At 38.3% G+C, this 19,191-nt stretch overlaps 1 protein-coding gene across 1 annotated transcript in view; it reads left to right on the forward strand.

Annotated features, from left to right (window-relative positions):
• Positions 1 to 19,191, forward strand: part of kif19 (kinesin family member 19) — a 65,134-nt gene that overhangs the window by 2,480 nt on the left and 43,463 nt on the right. Inside the window, exon 2 of the mRNA XM_057826395.1 lies at positions 5,092 to 5,172. Within this exon, the coding sequence (XP_057682378.1) occupies positions 5,092 to 5,172 (81 nt within the window). The remainder of the gene's footprint in view (positions 1 to 5,091; positions 5,173 to 19,191) is intronic.

A 19,191-nucleotide genomic window follows, 5' to 3' on the forward strand; every position in this document is an offset into this window, starting at 1 on the left:
AGGGGTTAAATACCAATACCATAATATTTTAATTCTTGCAGTGGGCTCTTAAAATTTTTGCAGTGGGCTCTTAAAATTTTTTTTCAATGTGAATGCGAGATACTGAGAATAAAAGGCTCCATATGTATAAAGGGAACATATAAATGTGAGAACATAGCACTATTTATTATATTTAGCCTTGAAGCCTAGGACCTAGGCTTTTATGATTTAAGCATCTAATGTATCGAATACATCGATATCATCCCATAAAAAGCAGTCCAAATGGAAACAAGGGTCGAAAAGATAATGGATAGCACGCTAGTCAGTTAACCTGCTGTGTCCATAATTTTCGTGCTAGCGTTAGACTGCAATGTATGTCTTTTTGTGGCTTTCCGGTAAGGAAAGCCACAAAAAATAATAGTATTAGAGAGCATAATTCAAGACATGATGGTTTTAATGAGATATTATCGCTTACTTATCTTGTTTTGATCCAAAAACTCAGTGTAGCATGGATCACCGAGTCTTAAAACACAGCTGTGAATGGCCACAGCCGGACTTTGTGGGGATTTTATGGGTGAAAACCGGTAAAATAAAAAGGGTCACGATGCAGAAGTCACAGACAATCATGAGTGGTCGAGATTTTCTTTTTCAAATATTTAATTTAAACGTTTGCTTTTTGTTTTTGTTTTTTTTTTTTAATTTGTTTGGATCAGCTATTTATCATTTAAAATATCGGGGAAATTGCGACAGTAAAAAAAAAGAAGACACTATTTTTTTCATTGTGACGTAATTTGTTTAAAAGTTTAAAATATGCGAGTGAAACTAAATATTAGACTTCAGTTAATGATTCTAAGCTAAAAATGACAGACATTTCGAATAATAAATATAATTACTTCTTTTTATGGCTGGGTTGAAACAAAAGCGGTTGCGCAGTGTCTGTAAACGGGGGTCTCCAGGGTAAAACGGACAAATTTAGAATAGTTCTGGGGCATAATGTACGATGAAACTGCGATGGCAGCATATAAATAAATATTATTCTATCAAACACAACATTTCTTTTGGCTTAAAATACAGTTTATTTTTAAGAGTGGTGCAAGAGCAGAAACCGCTTTCAGCCTTGTGTGTGTTTTCTCTCATAGGGGTGTGCCATTTTAGGCACCCCACGATTCGATTAGATTACGATTCAGGGTGCTACGAATCGATTATTGAAGGATGATCACGGTATTGAAGATGATGTTGTCATGATTAGCGATGCATCAAACATTACTAATTAATAAAGTACCCAAACAAATTTATGTCCATTAATTATTTAAAATATCCTAATGATTCAACAGGAACGATGGAAACATGCCCATATGACAAAAAGCTGCCCTTAAAGGCAGTACTTATTTCTCAACATGCCTATACAACACACAGCTGACCTTGAGATGCTCTTTTTCACAAGAAAGTGCCAAAACATTAGCTGTTTCAAAGGCAGTACTTATTTCTCTCAACAAAACAATAAAATTTACACTGGTGAAATATATGTTAGCAAAGTCACTAATTAGCATAGCGCTCAGCGCTAACTAGTAACATCTCAAAAACAACAGTAAAAGCTAAACGGTACAAGAGGTTTGGTGTACTCACCTCTGATAGACGGACACGGGACTTAGCAAAACACTAGGGACTTTTTCCAATTAACATGACTTGAACCAACTGCTGGACAACTGAAAGACAGGGACCAACGAACTATCTCTCTTCCCCTCTCGCTCTAAAAAAATAACTTGCGCACAGAAGAGGAACCAAAGCACAACTGCAGAGTACCAGCCGGTCTCATACACAAATTTATTTTCGAGTCTTTTGAAAAGGAGTAAATCTCTCGCTCAGTAACCAGCTGCATCCATCATAACGTTGTGCGTGCGTCCGTTAAAGTGCATGTGACACGAAAAAGCATGTTTATTTCATAATACACGCGGTATTTTATGCTCCTGAATGATATAGACCGCTTAGATGTGTGTGGAAGCGATGGCGAAATTTATTTAGTTTTTTGAATCCCGCGCCATGAAAATGAGTGACTTCCCGCTTCGGTCTTGCATTGAGGAGGAGGGCGCTGTGACGTGTACGGTAGAAGGCGTCCTCTTCACTATACAGCGTACTGTTGTGTATGAAGATGAAGGATTCAGCTGAATTTGCGGATTAATACGTTTATTTTTCGCATCACGCCAGCCAAACGGCTGCAGAAAAATCATTCCGTATGAGGGAGAGGCATATGCGCCTTTTTGGAGTTTCAAAAGGTTCCCATTCACCGTGGATAATGGCCAAAACAAGCCCGACTACAGTGGGAGCATTGGACTTACGAGGAAGTGAGTAAACATCTTGTTTAGTATTATGTCAAATATTAATACAGCTATTACAAAGTAAACACTACAAACTTTCTTTAAATAAAGGACTACTTACGTTTGATCATTGATAGGCATGTAAAAAGCTCTCCTCATGCACATTAGCAGCACGTTAGCCCCACAACAACTGCAGCTGCCCTCCTCCGGGGAACAAACTGTAAATTGCTCTCCGCCGTGCGGTTTGCCGATCCGACAATCGACAACCTAGTCATCATGTCAAATAATCCAGGCTAGTTATGTGTGATTTTCCGCTTTGAAGACTGAAACATCACTCGGTTCGGGTTAGCATTTCAGCTAGCTGTCACGCCTTTTGGTTTGTTTACATTCTCCGAAGCCGGGGAAGGGAAATGACATATGTCCGATTTAGGTGTCATAAAATTTCGTTCGGGAGGTGCGACAGTAAAGGTGAAGTCGACAGTTTTGACCATTATGGAGTAATTTTGCCATGCCGTCCTGAATAAATTCCATTTAGCACAAGACCGTTATTTGTCATGACCATGCCATTTATTTAGCAATTGGGGAAAATACTTGGATAAAAAGAATATCCTGTAAAAATATTGATGTAAAGAGACAGAAACAATGACGTTTTGCAGCTCTCTTCGTCGTGTTTCCTCGTTGTGAATAGTTCCCCCTCGACGGGCTGACTGGTCCTTCTCAAGTCATTTATATAGCTATTGGGGAAAAGTACTTGGATAAAAAGAATATCCTGTAAAAATATTGGAGTAGAGAGACTGAAACAATGACATTTTCCGACTCTCTTCGTCGCGTTTTCCTCGTTCTGAATAATTCCCCCTCAATGGGCTGAATAGTAAAACCGATGAGCCCAGTCTACCGCTGACGTCATCCACCTGTTGGGGACGCTGAAGCCCTATAATGGTAGGCGTGGCTAACCAGCAGATTAAAAGACTAATTTCTCGTCATCTGTGCTTTGCCAAATTGTTGTATATAGTCGAATCGTCTCAAAATATGATTCTAATTCACATAATAATGCCATTTAAGACTTTTTTTCTCATGTCGTATGCTCTTTAAAGGTGTCCAAGCGGCAGACGTGTCTTGAATTTTGTTCCGCTTCTAGCGGCTGTCATTAAGTTATTAGGGAAAATCATTGTTTTTGTAACATTTATGAAAATGGAATCGTCACGTGCCGAATCGCGATGCATCTGATAATCGATTTTTTGGCACACCCCTTGACCCGTGTGACCCGTTCATGCGTTTCTCAAACAGTTTACAATGACGTCGTTTTAGCACACTGGGAGCGAAAAGGCAGAGAAATACGAGTGGACACAGGCGTTCATTGGACCGTGCCTTTTATTGGCTTAAGCTTTGGCAGCCACTACTAACAGTCATGGTTGCCCAACTTCCTATCATGTATTTGGGCAAAGCAAGAGCTATCTTTTTCTTAACACGCTTAATTGAGCACAGCACAGAACATATTGTATACCATTTCCAGCCACTACTGACAGTCATGGTTGCCCAACTTCCCATCATGCATTTGGGCGGAGCAGGAGACGATTTTTTTCTTAACATGCCTAATTGAACACAACGCAGAACATACTGTATACCCTTTGCAGCCACCACTGACAGTCATGGTTGCCCAACTTCCCATCATGCTTTTGGGCGGAGCAGGAGACGTTCTTTGTCTTAATATAAAATTGCTATAACTTGGACTCAAATTTATCTTTTAAGAACTAAAAGTCTTTCTATCCGTGGATCCCTTTAACAGAAAGAATGGTAAAAATGTTAATGCCATCTTGTGGATTTATTGTTATAATAAACAAATACAGTACTTATGTACAGTATGTTGAATGTTTATGTCCGTCTTGTGTCTTATCTTTCCATTCCAACAATAATTTACAGAAAAATATGGCATATTTTAGAGATGGTTTGAATTGCGATTAATTACGATTAATTAATTTTTAAGCTGTGATTAACTCAATTAAAAATTTTAATCGTTTGACAGCCCTGATATGTATATATAAATCAAACTTTTAAGATCATACTGTTTTCTTGTATTTCTTCATATTTAAAGTAAATTATCATCGAATAAATAGTTGTGATCAGTAAAACAACCATGTACAATTAATTTTTTTAATGGTTTATGAATGATAAATTTCAATTATTTTCAATAAGTACTAATAGGAATACTTTTTCATGAGTACTTAAATATGCATACACAAAACCATGCCTAGCCATGAGTTTATCAGAATAAACCCAAATGTTACACAAATGTATTGGTTTAATTTCATCATTTAAATCCTGTACTTTCTCAAATAGCATTTCAAAATATTAGAAATATAAACATGTTGCGCTTCAAAGACAAAAACTGCCTGTTGTTTTCTGAGTTGAAAAGAAATAACAGCAACAGTACAAATGAATTACCGCAAGATTAATGGTTTGCGCGGCGGGCCACGACGCCACGTGAATTATTGAAGTGCTTGTGTCAGTCGTAATCGAGCCTCTCTTGTCCCAAAACACTTTCTACTGACCACAAAAATGACACCATATATAAACACATGATTAATAAATGAAATGTCGCCTAATTTGAACTATAGTACATGTAGCTTCTGTTACAGTAAACACAAGCATGGTCCTTGTTTGCTGAAAGGTGATAATCGAAATCCCCGTAAGAGCTAAATTAAGAAACTTCTCTGTACAATTTCTCAATTTTCATGATAGAAATCTCCTCTTGTTGTTTCCCAATGTTTATTATTTGTGTGTGCTGGTGCCGGTGCAGGTGGCCTTAAGGATTCGGCCCCTCAGCGATGGCGAGCAGGAGGAGGTGGCGACGATCGTGGCCCACCGTCTTGATGAGCAGGTGAGCGCATCAAACTTTGATCACGTGTGTTGAGGTCAGTTGGGTTCTTACATGGTCCAGAAGAAGCAGAGGTCAACTTACGTAAGGGCGTGAGGATAAGATGTCAACTGTGACTTCAAGTGTCGTGTGTTTGGTGACAAATGAAAAATCATGCAGGTCGGATGTCGACATGAGCCTTAAGTGGCCACTTTCATACAAAATTATAGGCTGTGGCTTTTCTGACATAAGTTTGTGAATAATAGTGAATGAATAAAAATACACTTTTAGATTTTTTGTTTTAGGCACTTTTTGGAGGGGGGTGCTGTTTATGGTAAACAATTGAATAACTTTTATGTCGTTACATAAACCTGAATTTTAAGTAATTAGGATGGAAATGACCAAATTGACCAAAGGTTGGACTTCCTATTCTTGATGATGATCTTGTTAGTCAGTTAATAGACTTCAATATCAGTTGAAGGGACACGGGGCCGGGGCCGATCCATAGGAGGGCCTGTTTTAGAAAACTTGAAATTCAAACATTTTCAAAACTAAAGCCGCTAGCGACCTAAAACCAAAACAGGCACCTCTCTTAGGCATATACAAGGGTCTCCATGAGCAGCGACATAAAAAAATTCAAAGTCGTTCCCTAATAAAATCCCGATTATTTTTCTATACAAGTATAACAAAACCTAAAATGGTTATAAATTTCTCAAATTTTACGCTTGATGCACACAAATCACCAAATGCAAAAATAATCAATTATATTTTAAGGCTCAATAGCAATGTTTAACATATCATATTTAACATAACATATCAACTTTTTGCCCAAAATAGCAACTTTTTTTTTTTATTTAAAAAAAAAAAAATAGTTACATCCAAACTGTAAAAATACGCTCAAGGTACATTTTTTGACCATTTGATACTGAAAAATAAAATTTAATCAATAAACAATAATGAATTCAAATTGATTAGCAACATTAACTCAAGAGGACAATATGCCCAACAATTTGCCCGAAAAAACAAAAATAGATATTATAGGAAAAAAATGACAGTGCCATTGGACAGATGGACAGTTTTTATTTTTGCTGCAGGAAGTATCAGCCAATTTGACATGGTGTGGGGTTATTTTGCAACTTGGTATGCCACTTTATACGATGCTAACCAGTGCTCGCTGCTTTACTGATGTAACACTGAAAAAGCGGGACGATTGTTGCAAATATTCGGCACATTTTCGCTGAAAAAAAATCTAGCGGCTTATCAACGTGAATGGGATCTAATGTCTTTAAATGACATCCTAATTGATTTGGCTTCCTCCTGTCCGCTGCAAACATTTTTAGGAACAGTAAACAGACGAGGGCTGTCCCAAACAACTATTTTTCTTTACTTCACTATTCTAATAATTTTTTTTTCATTTTTTTTAACTTGCAATTAAATTCTTGTTGACGCTTATTAATTCACAAAAAACATTTTGAAATACTTAAATTCTTTATTAAAGTACAAATAAGAACATAAATAACAATAATGAATCACAGATAAACAATGAGGTCAAATGCTGATAGCATTAACTAATGCAAAAAAATGGAATGTAAACAGATTCAGAACACTGTGACTCCACCTTTCCAACATGATTCAAAACAATTCTTAGAAAAAAAAAACTACATATTAAAAATATGTACCATTAATATTGTAGAACTATTATAGAACTATTGTGTTTGATAGAACTATATGTCTATATGCTGCCATTAAGCCCCCGAACTATTTTTATTTTGTCCGTTTTACCCTGGAAACCCCCGTTTACAGATGTCGCGCAACCGCTTTTGTTTCAACCTAGCCATAAAAGGAAAATACATTATCGCATTTATTATTCCAAATGTCTGTCATTTTTAGCTTAGAATCATTAATTGATGTCTAATATTTAAAAAAAAAAAAACGACTTTAAAAAATTATTCACTCGCATATTTTAAACTTTTAAACGAATTACGTCACAATGAAAAGATTAGCGTCTGTAAAAAAGTCACGGATATCTACCTCATAATCTCTTCATTATAATTTTTTTCGTTACTATCGCATTTACCCCCATATTTTAGATGATAATCGATCCAAACAAAGAAAAATTGAAGAAAAAAAACGAATAAAAGGGTAAATATATGAAAATGAAACTCTCAACCACTCTTTGATATGTGCGATTTCTGCATCGTGACCCTTGTTATATTACCATGTTTCACCCATAAAATCCCCCAAAAATCCGGCTGTGACATCATCATCAGCAACAAAAATAACACGAGGGATGAAAGCCCCCGTCGGTGCTGACACAGCTCCCACGTGGTCGCTCTCCCACACCCTCATTAAAAGCACAATGTTTGTCTCCGGCACCGATTAAAACCTTCAGAGGGCCCATTTAAAAAAAATATTTCCGAGAGCAAAGCTCCAGAAGATCTTAACGTCAAGCATTTGTAGTGATCCATATTTGAGTCGTCTAGTCGTTGTATCTTCGTTTTCATTCGATTAACTCGAGTAATTCGATTAAAAAGTAAAAGCAAAACAAATTTTCCTGCTTCGAGGATTCGTTTAATTAGAGTGGTGCTGTAGTGGAAAATTTTGAAATTTGGCCAAACTGGGGGTCTCAGAGCGGAACTTCAAGTCACCTGAGTGTTTTGCGTCATATACATAATACATTATAATACAAGGTAAGTAAGATTGGTGCAGTCATGGACTATAGTAACCAGGCCAGTGCTTCCATTTTTTTTAATCACACAAAGTGGATACATCATTCAAGAAAGGTTTATGGCAAAAAAGTTGCCCGAGACTTTAAGATGACGCTCGTCGCGCTAAATGCTAATGCTAGTGAGAACGCGAATGCTATGCTAACTGTCAGAGCCATCTAGCATCGGTTTTGCAACAGCGTCACAACCCCCTTCCCTCCTCCGCCTCTCACTCTGTACTCTCGGTCTCTCTCAGACATCTCTCGCATCATTTAAGTTGGCAAATTGCCGTAAAGCAAGCCTTTACATCCTCAGTAATGGTAACGGCGTTGCAAAGATGGGAAAAGTGATTAATTAGATTACTCATTACTGACAAAAATAACGCTGTCATACTCTAACGACGTTATGAACAACACTGGTTATATGGACCTATGATCTGCCAGCTTGTTGTCTCCTTTCGTCTTCCAAAATTACAACCAGGTGACGGCGCTTCAAGTGTTAACGGCCGACGTTCTGCGGTGGAAGCTTGGCATTGAAGAGACATAAGTCCATGCTTTGGCCACTCTGGTGCACCTTTTTGGTTTTGTGTCGCTCTCCCTGCTAGCGCTGCGCCATTCTCAACTTTCCACGCATATATTGTTTTTAAACCTCTATTCACCGTTGACGGGATGATGTACTTGTCGACACATTTACGTTGTCTAGTACGTCGAAAAGTCGGGACAGCTCTAAAACAGACTGGTCTTTCCTCGTCTCCCACTGTGTTAAAAGTCAAAGCCAAAATCAAACGCTACATTCGTCATATTTCCTCGTCTTAGCTCTTCATATCTCCAGTGCTCTTTGCTGTGTGCTCGTGTTTAGTTCAAAAATACTGCACACTCTGAAAATGAGAGCAGCATTGCCACCCATTGAGTGGATGTGCAAATACACTTTATTTTAGTACGGCAAAAAAGTATGTTCCTCGAGGTCACAATTGCCACCCACAGAATCGTGTGCTCCACTATTTGAGAAGAACTGGCTTTGTCAAACACTGCTTAACTCATTGTCTGCCACTGATGGGACTAGACGTCCATTCCATTTTAAGTGAGAGGGTGGCAGCGAATGAACGAACAGCATCTAGTGCTTAATTTCCTTGAACTCGCCAATACAGATGACGTCATTTTAATGCCGTACCAGTACCGTAACGGTGCAACACTACAGTGGGGCAAATAAGTATTTAGTCAACCACTAATTGTGCAAGTTCTTCCACTTGAAAATATTAGAGAGGCCTGTAATTGTCAACATGGGTAAACCTCAACCATGAGAGACAGAATGTGGGTAAAAAAAAAACAGAAAATCACATTGTTTGATTTTTAAAGAATTTATTTGCAAATCATGGTGGAAAATAAGTATTTGGTCAATACTAAAAGTTCATCTCAATACTTTGTTATGTACCCTTTGTTAGCAATAACAGAAGCCGAATGTTTTCTGTAACTCTTCACAAGCTTTTCACACACTGTTGTTGGTATTTTGGCCCATTCCTCATGCAGATCTCCTCTAGAGCAGTGATGTTTTGGGGCTGTCATTGGGCAACATGGACTTTCAACTCCCTCCACAGATTTTCTATGGGGTAGAGATCTGGAGACTGGCTATGCCACTCCAGGACCTTGACATGCTTCTTACGAAGCCACTCCTTTGTTGCCTTGGCTGTGTGTTTGGGATCATTGTCATGCTGAAAGACCCAGCCACGTCTCATCTTCAATGCCCTTGCTAATGGAAGGAGATTTTCACTCAAAATCTCTCGATACATGGCCCCATTCATTATGGCGTATGGTGTTCTTCGGATGCAATTCAGTATTCTTTCTCCTCCAAACACAAGAAACTGTGTTTCTACCAAAAAGTTCTATTTTGGTTTCATCTGATCATAACACATTCTCTCAGTCCTCTTCTGGATCATCCAAATGCTCTCTAGCGAACTGCAGATGGGCCTGGACGTGTACTGGCTTCAGCAGGGGGACACGTCTGGCAGTGCAGGATTTGAGTCACCTGGCGGCGCATTGTGTTACTGATAGTAGCCTTTGTTACTGTGGTCCCAGCTCTCTGTAGGTCATTCACTAGGTCCCCCCGTGTGGTTCTGGGATTTTTGCTCACCGTTCTTGTTATCATTTTGACGCTACGGGGTGAGATCTTGCATGAAGCCCCAGATCGAGGGAGATTATCAGTGGTCTTGAATGTCTTCCATTTTCTAATAATTGCTCCCACAGTTGTTTTCTTTACACCAAGTGTTTTACCTATTGCAGATTTATTCTTCCAGCCTGGTGCAGGTCTACAATTTTGTCTCTGGTGTCCTTCGACAGCTCTTTGGTCTTGGCCATAGTGGAGTTTGGAGTGTGACTGAGGTTGTGGACAGGTGTCTTTTATCCCGATAAGAGTTAAAACAGGTGCCATTAATACAGGTAATGAGTGGAGCCTCGTTAGACCTCGTTAAAAAAAGTTAGACCTCTTTGACAGCTAGAAATCTTCCTCTTTTGTAGGTGGCCAAATACTTATTTTCCACTCTAATTTGGAAATAAGTTCTTTAAAAATCAAACAATGTGATTTTTCTGTTTTTTTTTTTTCCACATTCTGTCTCTCATGGTTGAGGTTTACCCATGTTGATGAGAACTTGCACAATTGGTGGTTGTCTAAATACTTATTTGCCCCAATGTACCAAAACCCTCAATGAAATAGCATGGACTACGGCATACATCCCTGCCTTCTGAGAATTGATTGCAAGAGTGAGCATACGTGAAATGCTACACTGTCGTCACATGAGAGTGAGGCACAGCTGGAGCTGCTGTGTTGTCAATTTGACGCAGTCCCCTCGCGGATTTTGTTTAGGGCGCAAACATAATGAACGAGGTGGTGGTGGTGCTAATGAGCGTCGTGACTGGCGCGAGTGGAGGAACGGCGTCAGGCATGACGACAGTTGATATGGCGACATCATTATCAGGGGCATTATTGAATCTCTTTGGACTGGAGGCAAAAAGAAACATGGAATTCCCCCTCTCAAAAGCAAACCTGCCATAAAGATACCTGAATTCTACGTGTCAGTGTACCGTCTATAGGGATTGCCAAGCGTGTCATTGACATGGAAAAAATATATATAAGTTGTTTTTCGTGGACGCTTAGAAGTCATCATCATCATGATTACAAATGGGTGTTCTTGTGGCTTGGAGAGCACTTCTACAAAGGGATAATCCCACCTCCTCTCGGGATCAGATGTGTTTCGTTGTCCACATCCTGGGATGTAATTCAATTAGAGTGAGGCTCCGGGACAACATAAGCACTGTGACATCATCATTATCATCAACAAAAATAACACGGGGGATGAAAGCCCCCGTCGGTGCTGACACAGCTCCCACGTGGTCGCTCTCCCACACCCTCATTAAAAGCACAATGTTTGTCTCCAGTACCGATTAAAACCTAAAGAGGTCCAATTTCAAAAAATATTTCCGAGAGCGAAGCTCCAGAAGATCTTAACGTCAAGCATTTATAGTGATCCATATTTGAGAGGTCTAGTTGTTGTATCGTCGTTTTCTTGTAATTAGTGCTGCAACGATTAATTGATTAACTCGAGTAATTTGAATAGAAAAAAGCTTTGAATCAAATTTTGCTGCTTCGAGGTTTCCTTTATTTAGAGTGGTGTTATAATGGTTTGTTTTGAAAGTGTTTGCATTTAGTTTTATTGATTTGAGTGGATACACTGCCCTCTAGTAGCAACAGTGAAAATGACATAACTAATTTAACATGGCTATCAGGTAAGTTTTTGTTTGAGCTAATGTTTTTTTACACATTCATAATTTAGTTTAGAGGTATATTTATATATTTTTTTGTGGGAGTATGTGTTTGAACTATTTGTTAAGAACATCATTTTTTTTTTTTTTTTTTTTTTTTTTTTGGTGCATTTTATAGCATTTAAGCTAGTGCACATTTGCTATGCAAGTTACCCAACTGTTCTTTTGTTGCACTTATGTCCATCCTCATTTATTTTTCTATACCGTTTGAGGCTAAGGTATTTTTTTTGTATTTGTTTTAAAATGCATTTATTGCTGTTGTAAAATGAAATGTCTATTCTGCATAGTTTGAAGAACTCGGGAATTTTATTTATTTTATATTAATTTTGTGTTTGCATTTAATGCTCTTTTTGAAAGTGCAATTTTAGTAAGCCTTTGTTTTACATCTCCTAAAAAATTTTCTGCAACACATTAAATGTTCGTAATTAGTGCTGTCAAATTTATCGCGTTAACAGTAAAGTTGCACCGACACCGATACCAGTATCGGCAGGGGGCGCCGATCCGGCCCGAATTGGTGGTATCGGTATCGACGAGTACCAACATTTAGGGCGCCGATACCATCTACTGGCATCACTTGAACGCAAATGCACTGTCCTCCCCACGTGTGCAAACTTCCTAAATCCCGATGCATGACATCTGTATGTCTTTGTCTCGAAATTACCAAACAAAATTAACTCCTTCGTCTTCAATTTTAAGGATGTGAACTACAACGCATATCCGCGATGTTACGCTGCTCATCTAACATGGCATTCACAAACGATTAGCATGCGTAAGCTAACGCCTGCTATTTCAGCGCCGATGGGATCAGAAAGGTTAAAACCGTGGGAGACTAAGCAAAGTCATGGTTTTATGATGAACAATGAGTGGCAAATTAAGAGCACCGTACTTCAAACTCGTCCTGTTTATGAAAGTCGATTGTCATATGTGTTGTGCAGTAATGAGCAGAAGTGACTTCTGTGGCCAGAAAACACTCAAGCGGCGCAGCGCGCACACTAGATATCATCAAATAGCAACCTAGATGTCCTATGTTAGATCCCATGCTAACTCTCGCGCGCACACACTATATATCATCAAATAGCAACCTACATGTGCTACATTAGATCCCATGCCAATAACTGCGTGAGCCCAGAGCGACACGTAGTCCATATACTACATTGATGAATTAGAAACTGCCATGACTGAATGGAAGTTAAGCAGGCCAAATCAATCCATTCCAGCGACTATAGATAATGCTGCAAATACTGTTAATTTAATACATGTTACAGATGGACTCGGACCACAAATAGGATGTTTTGCTTATATGGTAAATATAGCTGCTATGAGAGCTGCAGCAATCAACAGTGACTTTACACTTTACAAACAGTAAAGATTGCTCTCAGCACTTATATACAAAATTTCTTCAGATCAGTAAGAAGTAAGCACATAAATATTATGCACTAAAATGCTTTTTTATATGATGTTATTTTTGCTTGTTAGCAAAAAAAAAAAATAATAATAATAATAACAGTTGTATTTTCTGTTTCAGAGCATTAAATGTATTGAATTGTATCGAAAATCGTACCGAACCATGACTTAACTGTATCGTTGCATCCCTTATACGCACACACACATATATATATATACACACACACACACACATATATATATATATATATATATATATATATATATATATATATATATATATATATATATATATATATATATATATATATTATATAAATGTGTGTGTGTGTTTTTTTTTCTTTGCTAACAGAGTGGTATCGGAATGGTATCGGTATCGGCCGATACTGCACAGCCAGGTATCTGTATCGGTATCGGGTCCAAAAAATGGTATTGGTGCAACACTAGTTAACAGGCGGTAATTCATTTTTTAAATTAATCACGTTACAATATTTGACGCATTTTACTTATGCGCCAAATGACCCGCTCATGCATTGCCTCAAACAGATCACAATGACGCCGATTTTTGCACGTTGAGAGCTAAGAGGCAGAGAAAGGCAAGTGGACACAGGCGTTCATTGGATCTGGCCGTTTATTGGCATAAGCTTCAGCAGCTCCTTCACAACAAACATAAGTATTATTTCGTGAAAGCACAACAAAAATAATATTCCTATCCCTCCAAAAAAATAATGTTCACAAAAAGAAAAGCGCTTCAATCTGAATTAATGAGGCTCTATTCTCACACAGTTAAACAACAATGCAAAGACAACAGACATTCCCAATCTAAATAGCTGTGCAAAATACGCATAAAACTTACTCAGATTTTGGTCAAACTCTATTCAAACTAGGGCTGTCAAACGATTAAAATTTTTAATTGAGTTAATCACAGCTTAAAAATGAATTAATCAATTCAAACCATCTATAAAATATGCCATATTTTTCTGTAAATTATATATATATTCTGTAAAATAATTTGTTGGAATGGAAAGATAAGACACAAGATGGATATATTTATTCAACATACGGTACATAAGGACTGTAGTAGGCATTTCACTCTACTGTCATTTAAATCTGTCTATGCTGTCCTCACTCTGAGGCGTCTACTTTTTCCAAAGCTAGACAGCTAGTGAACGACGCCTTAATAATCAGACTTCCTTTTTCATCTGATTTATTAATAAAATGGCCTCAAACCACTGTCCTCTTTAGACCTTAGTGAAACTACAAAAAAAAGTACACAAGCATTACATTAGCAACAACATTAGCTTAGCACGCTATACAGGTTCACTAAACATAAACAAAAAGCGTCTCATACAAAAAATATAACATTTCGCTTACTAACATAATATGTACATTCTTTACAACAACCATACTTACGGACAAATCTTTTCCAAGGATCATATAAGCACAACATTACAACCTAGGCGTCATATGCCATATAGAACTGGCAAGAAAGCAATAAACCATGTCGCAAAGCAACCACAAGAGTTCGCTGTTATACAGCACAAAAAACCTTGCTGTAAAACTTACCAAAAGGCAGAATACTGTCTGAGCGGGACATGTGTGTTAATTGCGTCAAATATTTTAATGTGATTAATTTAAAAAATTAATTACCGCGCGTTAACGCGATCATTTTGACAGCCCTAATTCAAACATTTCGTTTAGCTCTCGTTTAGCTCAACAAATACACTGGATGGCAATATTTAGTCACAATATACAAACTATCAGAGGTTTGGTACGTTGTGAAGCCACCACTCAAATGACAGTGAAGTACAATGTATGGACCAGTAAACAGGGAACTACGGTGTCAGTTGAGGGACAAAACACACTCATTGGCTTGATTTCTAAGTAATTTAAAACTCTCCATTGACACCTCGTGGTGTATTTCAATCACTATCTTACGTAGTTAAAGACACTGTGGAAGAACTGCAGGGAGCCCATGGGACGTCACCTCTTGGCGACGTCAACAATGGCGAGCTACTAGTTTATTTTTTGATTGAAAATTTTACAAATTTTATTAAAACGAAAACATTGATGGGTTTTAATATAAAATTACTATAACTTGTATTAACATTTATCTTTTAAGAACTACAAGTCTTACTATCCGTGGATCCCTTTAACAGAAAGAATGTTAATAATGTTAATGCCATCCTATGGATTCATTGTTATAATAAACAAATACAGTACTTAATACAGTACAATTTTGGTTGTGACATCACAACCAGAATTGGTGATCATGTCTAGCTTTTAGTGCTGCGCTAGCTAGTACATGCTTAAAGCAGTAATGTGAAGTAATTTCTTCACATGCCAAATAGGGTCACAAGTAAAGTAATTAAACATTGTCCAACAAATAAAGCATGAAAAAATAATTTATATGTTGTATATTTGACAAAATAATCGCGTTTCCGAAGTTCGAGCCTGAAAGGGGATGAACCCGGAAGTGATACGTCACACCGGGAACGCGACGGCACCTCCATACATACGGCCGCCATCCAAAGCCCTTCAAACAATGATTCAAACAGCGATATAAGCGATAGATCAAGCGCAAGGGAGGAGATCCAAGTTTTTGAAGAGTTGGAGGAAGAAGAGGAGATTGGAATTTTATGTTATTAGCCAGACGCTAATCAGGATGCAAACAATGTGCCTAGACTTCCTGACATGGAATGGATACAAGACCCATCGAGATTACAACATTGGTAAGATATAGGCTGTTATTATTTTCATGATTTGAAGATGCAGGCATTTGCACATAATTTTATGTTTTTGTCTATCTAATGACATTGTTAAAAAAAAAAAAAAATCAGACTTCATGTTCATTTTGGCAGATCCGGAGATGAGTCGTTGTTATATCTTGACCGAGTGACCCACACGACACCTTTATTGGCTTTTACAACTTTACTCAACGTCTTGCCAAGTGACTCTGAACAACTTTTCTCTCTTAGTGAAGGCGTAAAGCACAAACAATAACACATCTAAATGACATGCGTACACTCTACTGGTGAACTCCCGTATTACAACTAAATAATATCCACTATATCACAGTCGCCGATGGCTTTCTCCCCTTTATTGTGGCAACAATAAGAAAACAAAGTGGCTTCTAATGGCGTGAGGAAATGTAGTTTTTTCACACAAGCGAACAGATTACAAAGCACCACTTCAGTGTTGTCCCGAGACTACATTTCCCATGATTCACTGCGTGGCCTGCGCGCTCGCTGATTCGCTGCCAGACATTAAAAGCAACACTTGTCACCTGTCAGCGGCTCTCGCGAAGCGGCGAAACACAAACTAGAAGGCTATCGCCGTGAAAGAAACGGCGAACCATACAAATGCAATGCAATGCTTGAAGCATGAAGGTGGAAATACATAATACAAATACAAATAAATGTGCAAAAACTCACCGGCGGTGTGTGTCTCTTACTGCAACGTGACCGTGAATTACCGCGACGCCAACCCGCTTATGTGCACATCCACACCCCTTTCCCGATTGACAGTGGATTAACCCTTTCGGACAAGATCGTAGATGACGCACAATTTAAACACGCTTAACCTAGCGAACGCAACAACAACTATGATCGGGGATAGCCTCGGCTAACATCGCTAGCTTATACTGTTCATTCCACAACAGTTGGCAGCTCTGTTTTGACAAAGTCATCAGTCAGCTATCCAAAAATCACACTTACTTTTTGGCAAATCCTTGATCATAAGCAGACCGGTTAAGGAAGCAGGCATCTTCGAAGTGTTTGCAGCAGAGAACACTACTCGATGATGGCATGAAATTCATTCGCTTCGTGCGAACGAAAGATGTCAATTTACGTGCCCTGCTATCCTTTGGCCACTCATCCAACTTTTCGTTTGAGTGAGAACAAAACATCGCCACACACCGCCGTGGCATCTTACCGAGAAGCAATGCAACAAACAATACTGTTCTATGGCGGACTTCCCTCGCACTTCCTGGTGTGACGTAATTTCCGAAGATTGCCGAAGAAAAGCATTTTCGTTGTCAAGGGCGTTGCTATGGGTTAAACAAAGAATCTGGAAGGGTTGCGTTAAAAAAATTAATGAAAAATGCTGATAATTGTTTAGCCATTAATATTATTCAAAAACATGGTTGGCCAACCTTAGTTCACATTTCCCCTTTAACGGTCACACGGCAACAAGAGAATAGAAACTCTATGAATATCATTCTAGCAGCCTACAAAAATATACAGCTCATTCTGGGTGTGACTGGGTATGATTTTTTGTCGGCGGGCCAAGGCAGCTAAGAAAGGAAGACTAAATAGGATAAATTATAAGCCTTTTCTGTCCCTTTTTAGGATGGATTTGTACCGGTATCCTAAATATGGTCTGCTATCATTTTAAAGTCACTTGTTGTAGTATTTCATAGCACTTTTAACATCAGGTACAGCACATCTAAAAAAATACAAAAGGACAGTTTTCAGTTGAACAGTGTTTTTAAGAGTTGTCCGTTAATGACTTTTTAACCGATAACCAAAATCCCGATATCCTGATATTGTAAAACTCCAATAATCCGATACCGACACACGCGGTCATGGACTTAACATATTATAGCTAATTCTATTGTGATGTGCCTACTTGCTTCTTTAATAATAATAAATGTAACAAATTCAAGGTTTTCCAAAGAAACATTCTGTGAAAAATAAGAGTTTAACTTTAAGTTTACAACTCAGTTATTGTTCATTTCATTTTTGCACAATGAATGCAAATGGTCTGCTCACCTAACAAATGTTCTACCTTCAATCTAAACAGCATCCTAATTTGAAGACGTATAATGGTCAATAAGTACAACTGCAGTGCTAAGCTGGAGATCCGCCCTACAAAGGCAGAAGGCTTCTACATTCACTTTGAAGGCAAGATGCATATTGGCCCCAAAACCGATAATGAAAAACCGATGTTGGTATTATCCGATATCGTTTTAAAGGAAGCCTCAGACGTAAAGACTTGTAGGCTCTTAAAAGCCACAATTGTCCTCTTTTATTAAAATATGTTATTTGAAACACAAACAATATTGCCATTGATTTAAAAAATCTATAATATTTAGTACATGTTTTGACCTACGAAGGGCGCCATGTTTTGTGCGTGCAATGGACGTTAGGGGTGATGACGTAGTTTGTCACTGTCACTAGACGAACACTACTGGTGTTCTGCAATTCCTTGCTACGCGACGAGACGTTCAACACATGCACACATCGGTTGAAAGCGGCGGGTGCTTACTATTTTTGTTTTTATTGAGTCTTTTATTACCTTGTCATTGACTGAAAATACTTTTTGCATTTGTTTCCCACTCATACCTTTAAGCATTGGGTTTTGTTGTGTTAGCTTGAAAGCAGATTGTTGATCTTTTGACCCCATTAGTCACATAGCGTATTTAAACCACCCTTATTTGATATTACTACATTTAAGTATTTTCTTTTGGCATCTTCAGTAACAAAACCAGCTGAAAGCACACGGTAGTACTTTGGGTGTCAAATTCGCCTCATGTAGGACGTTTCACCGGTGAAACACCGGTTTTGTCCTACTCTTGTCTCATCTCATCCCGTCTTTCCTGTTCAATTTGCTTTTGCTGCTCGTTTTGTGAAATATCTACAGTGCTGTCATGCCCATTAGTGTTCTTCTCGGGTTCAAATTGAAAGCGCTGAACAGTTGACATGTTTATGTCGCTAGAGTCATCCTCTAGAAGCCCGGCAGCGTAACCCAGTGACGTTACCGCCCTGCGAAGTCAACAACAATAACGACCTACTAGTTAAGCTGATTTTACAAATTGTATAAAAATGAAAACATCAAGACATCAACTCGTGATAACGTTTATCTTTTAAGAACTACAAGTCTGTGTACCCGTGGTTCCCTTCAAAACACTTTTATCGGCACTCTAATCGAATTTTTTTCACATGTATAAAATTGAGCTCCAACTCGTCCTGCTACAAAACTGAGCTCCAACTTGTCCTGCTTAAGATTTTCACTTATCCCACTTCAGATTTCAAATGGGTGTTTGTTGCAAACATTTTTTTGATTTCATGGCAGCGCATTTAATTGCCTGGGTAAGGTAACTCACATGCTATTAGTCTGTA

This window comes from Corythoichthys intestinalis, chromosome 21 (assembly GCF_030265065.1).
Source record: "Corythoichthys intestinalis isolate RoL2023-P3 chromosome 21, ASM3026506v1, whole genome shotgun sequence".
NCBI classification, from domain to species: Eukaryota; Metazoa; Chordata; class Actinopteri; order Syngnathiformes; family Syngnathidae; genus Corythoichthys; species Corythoichthys intestinalis.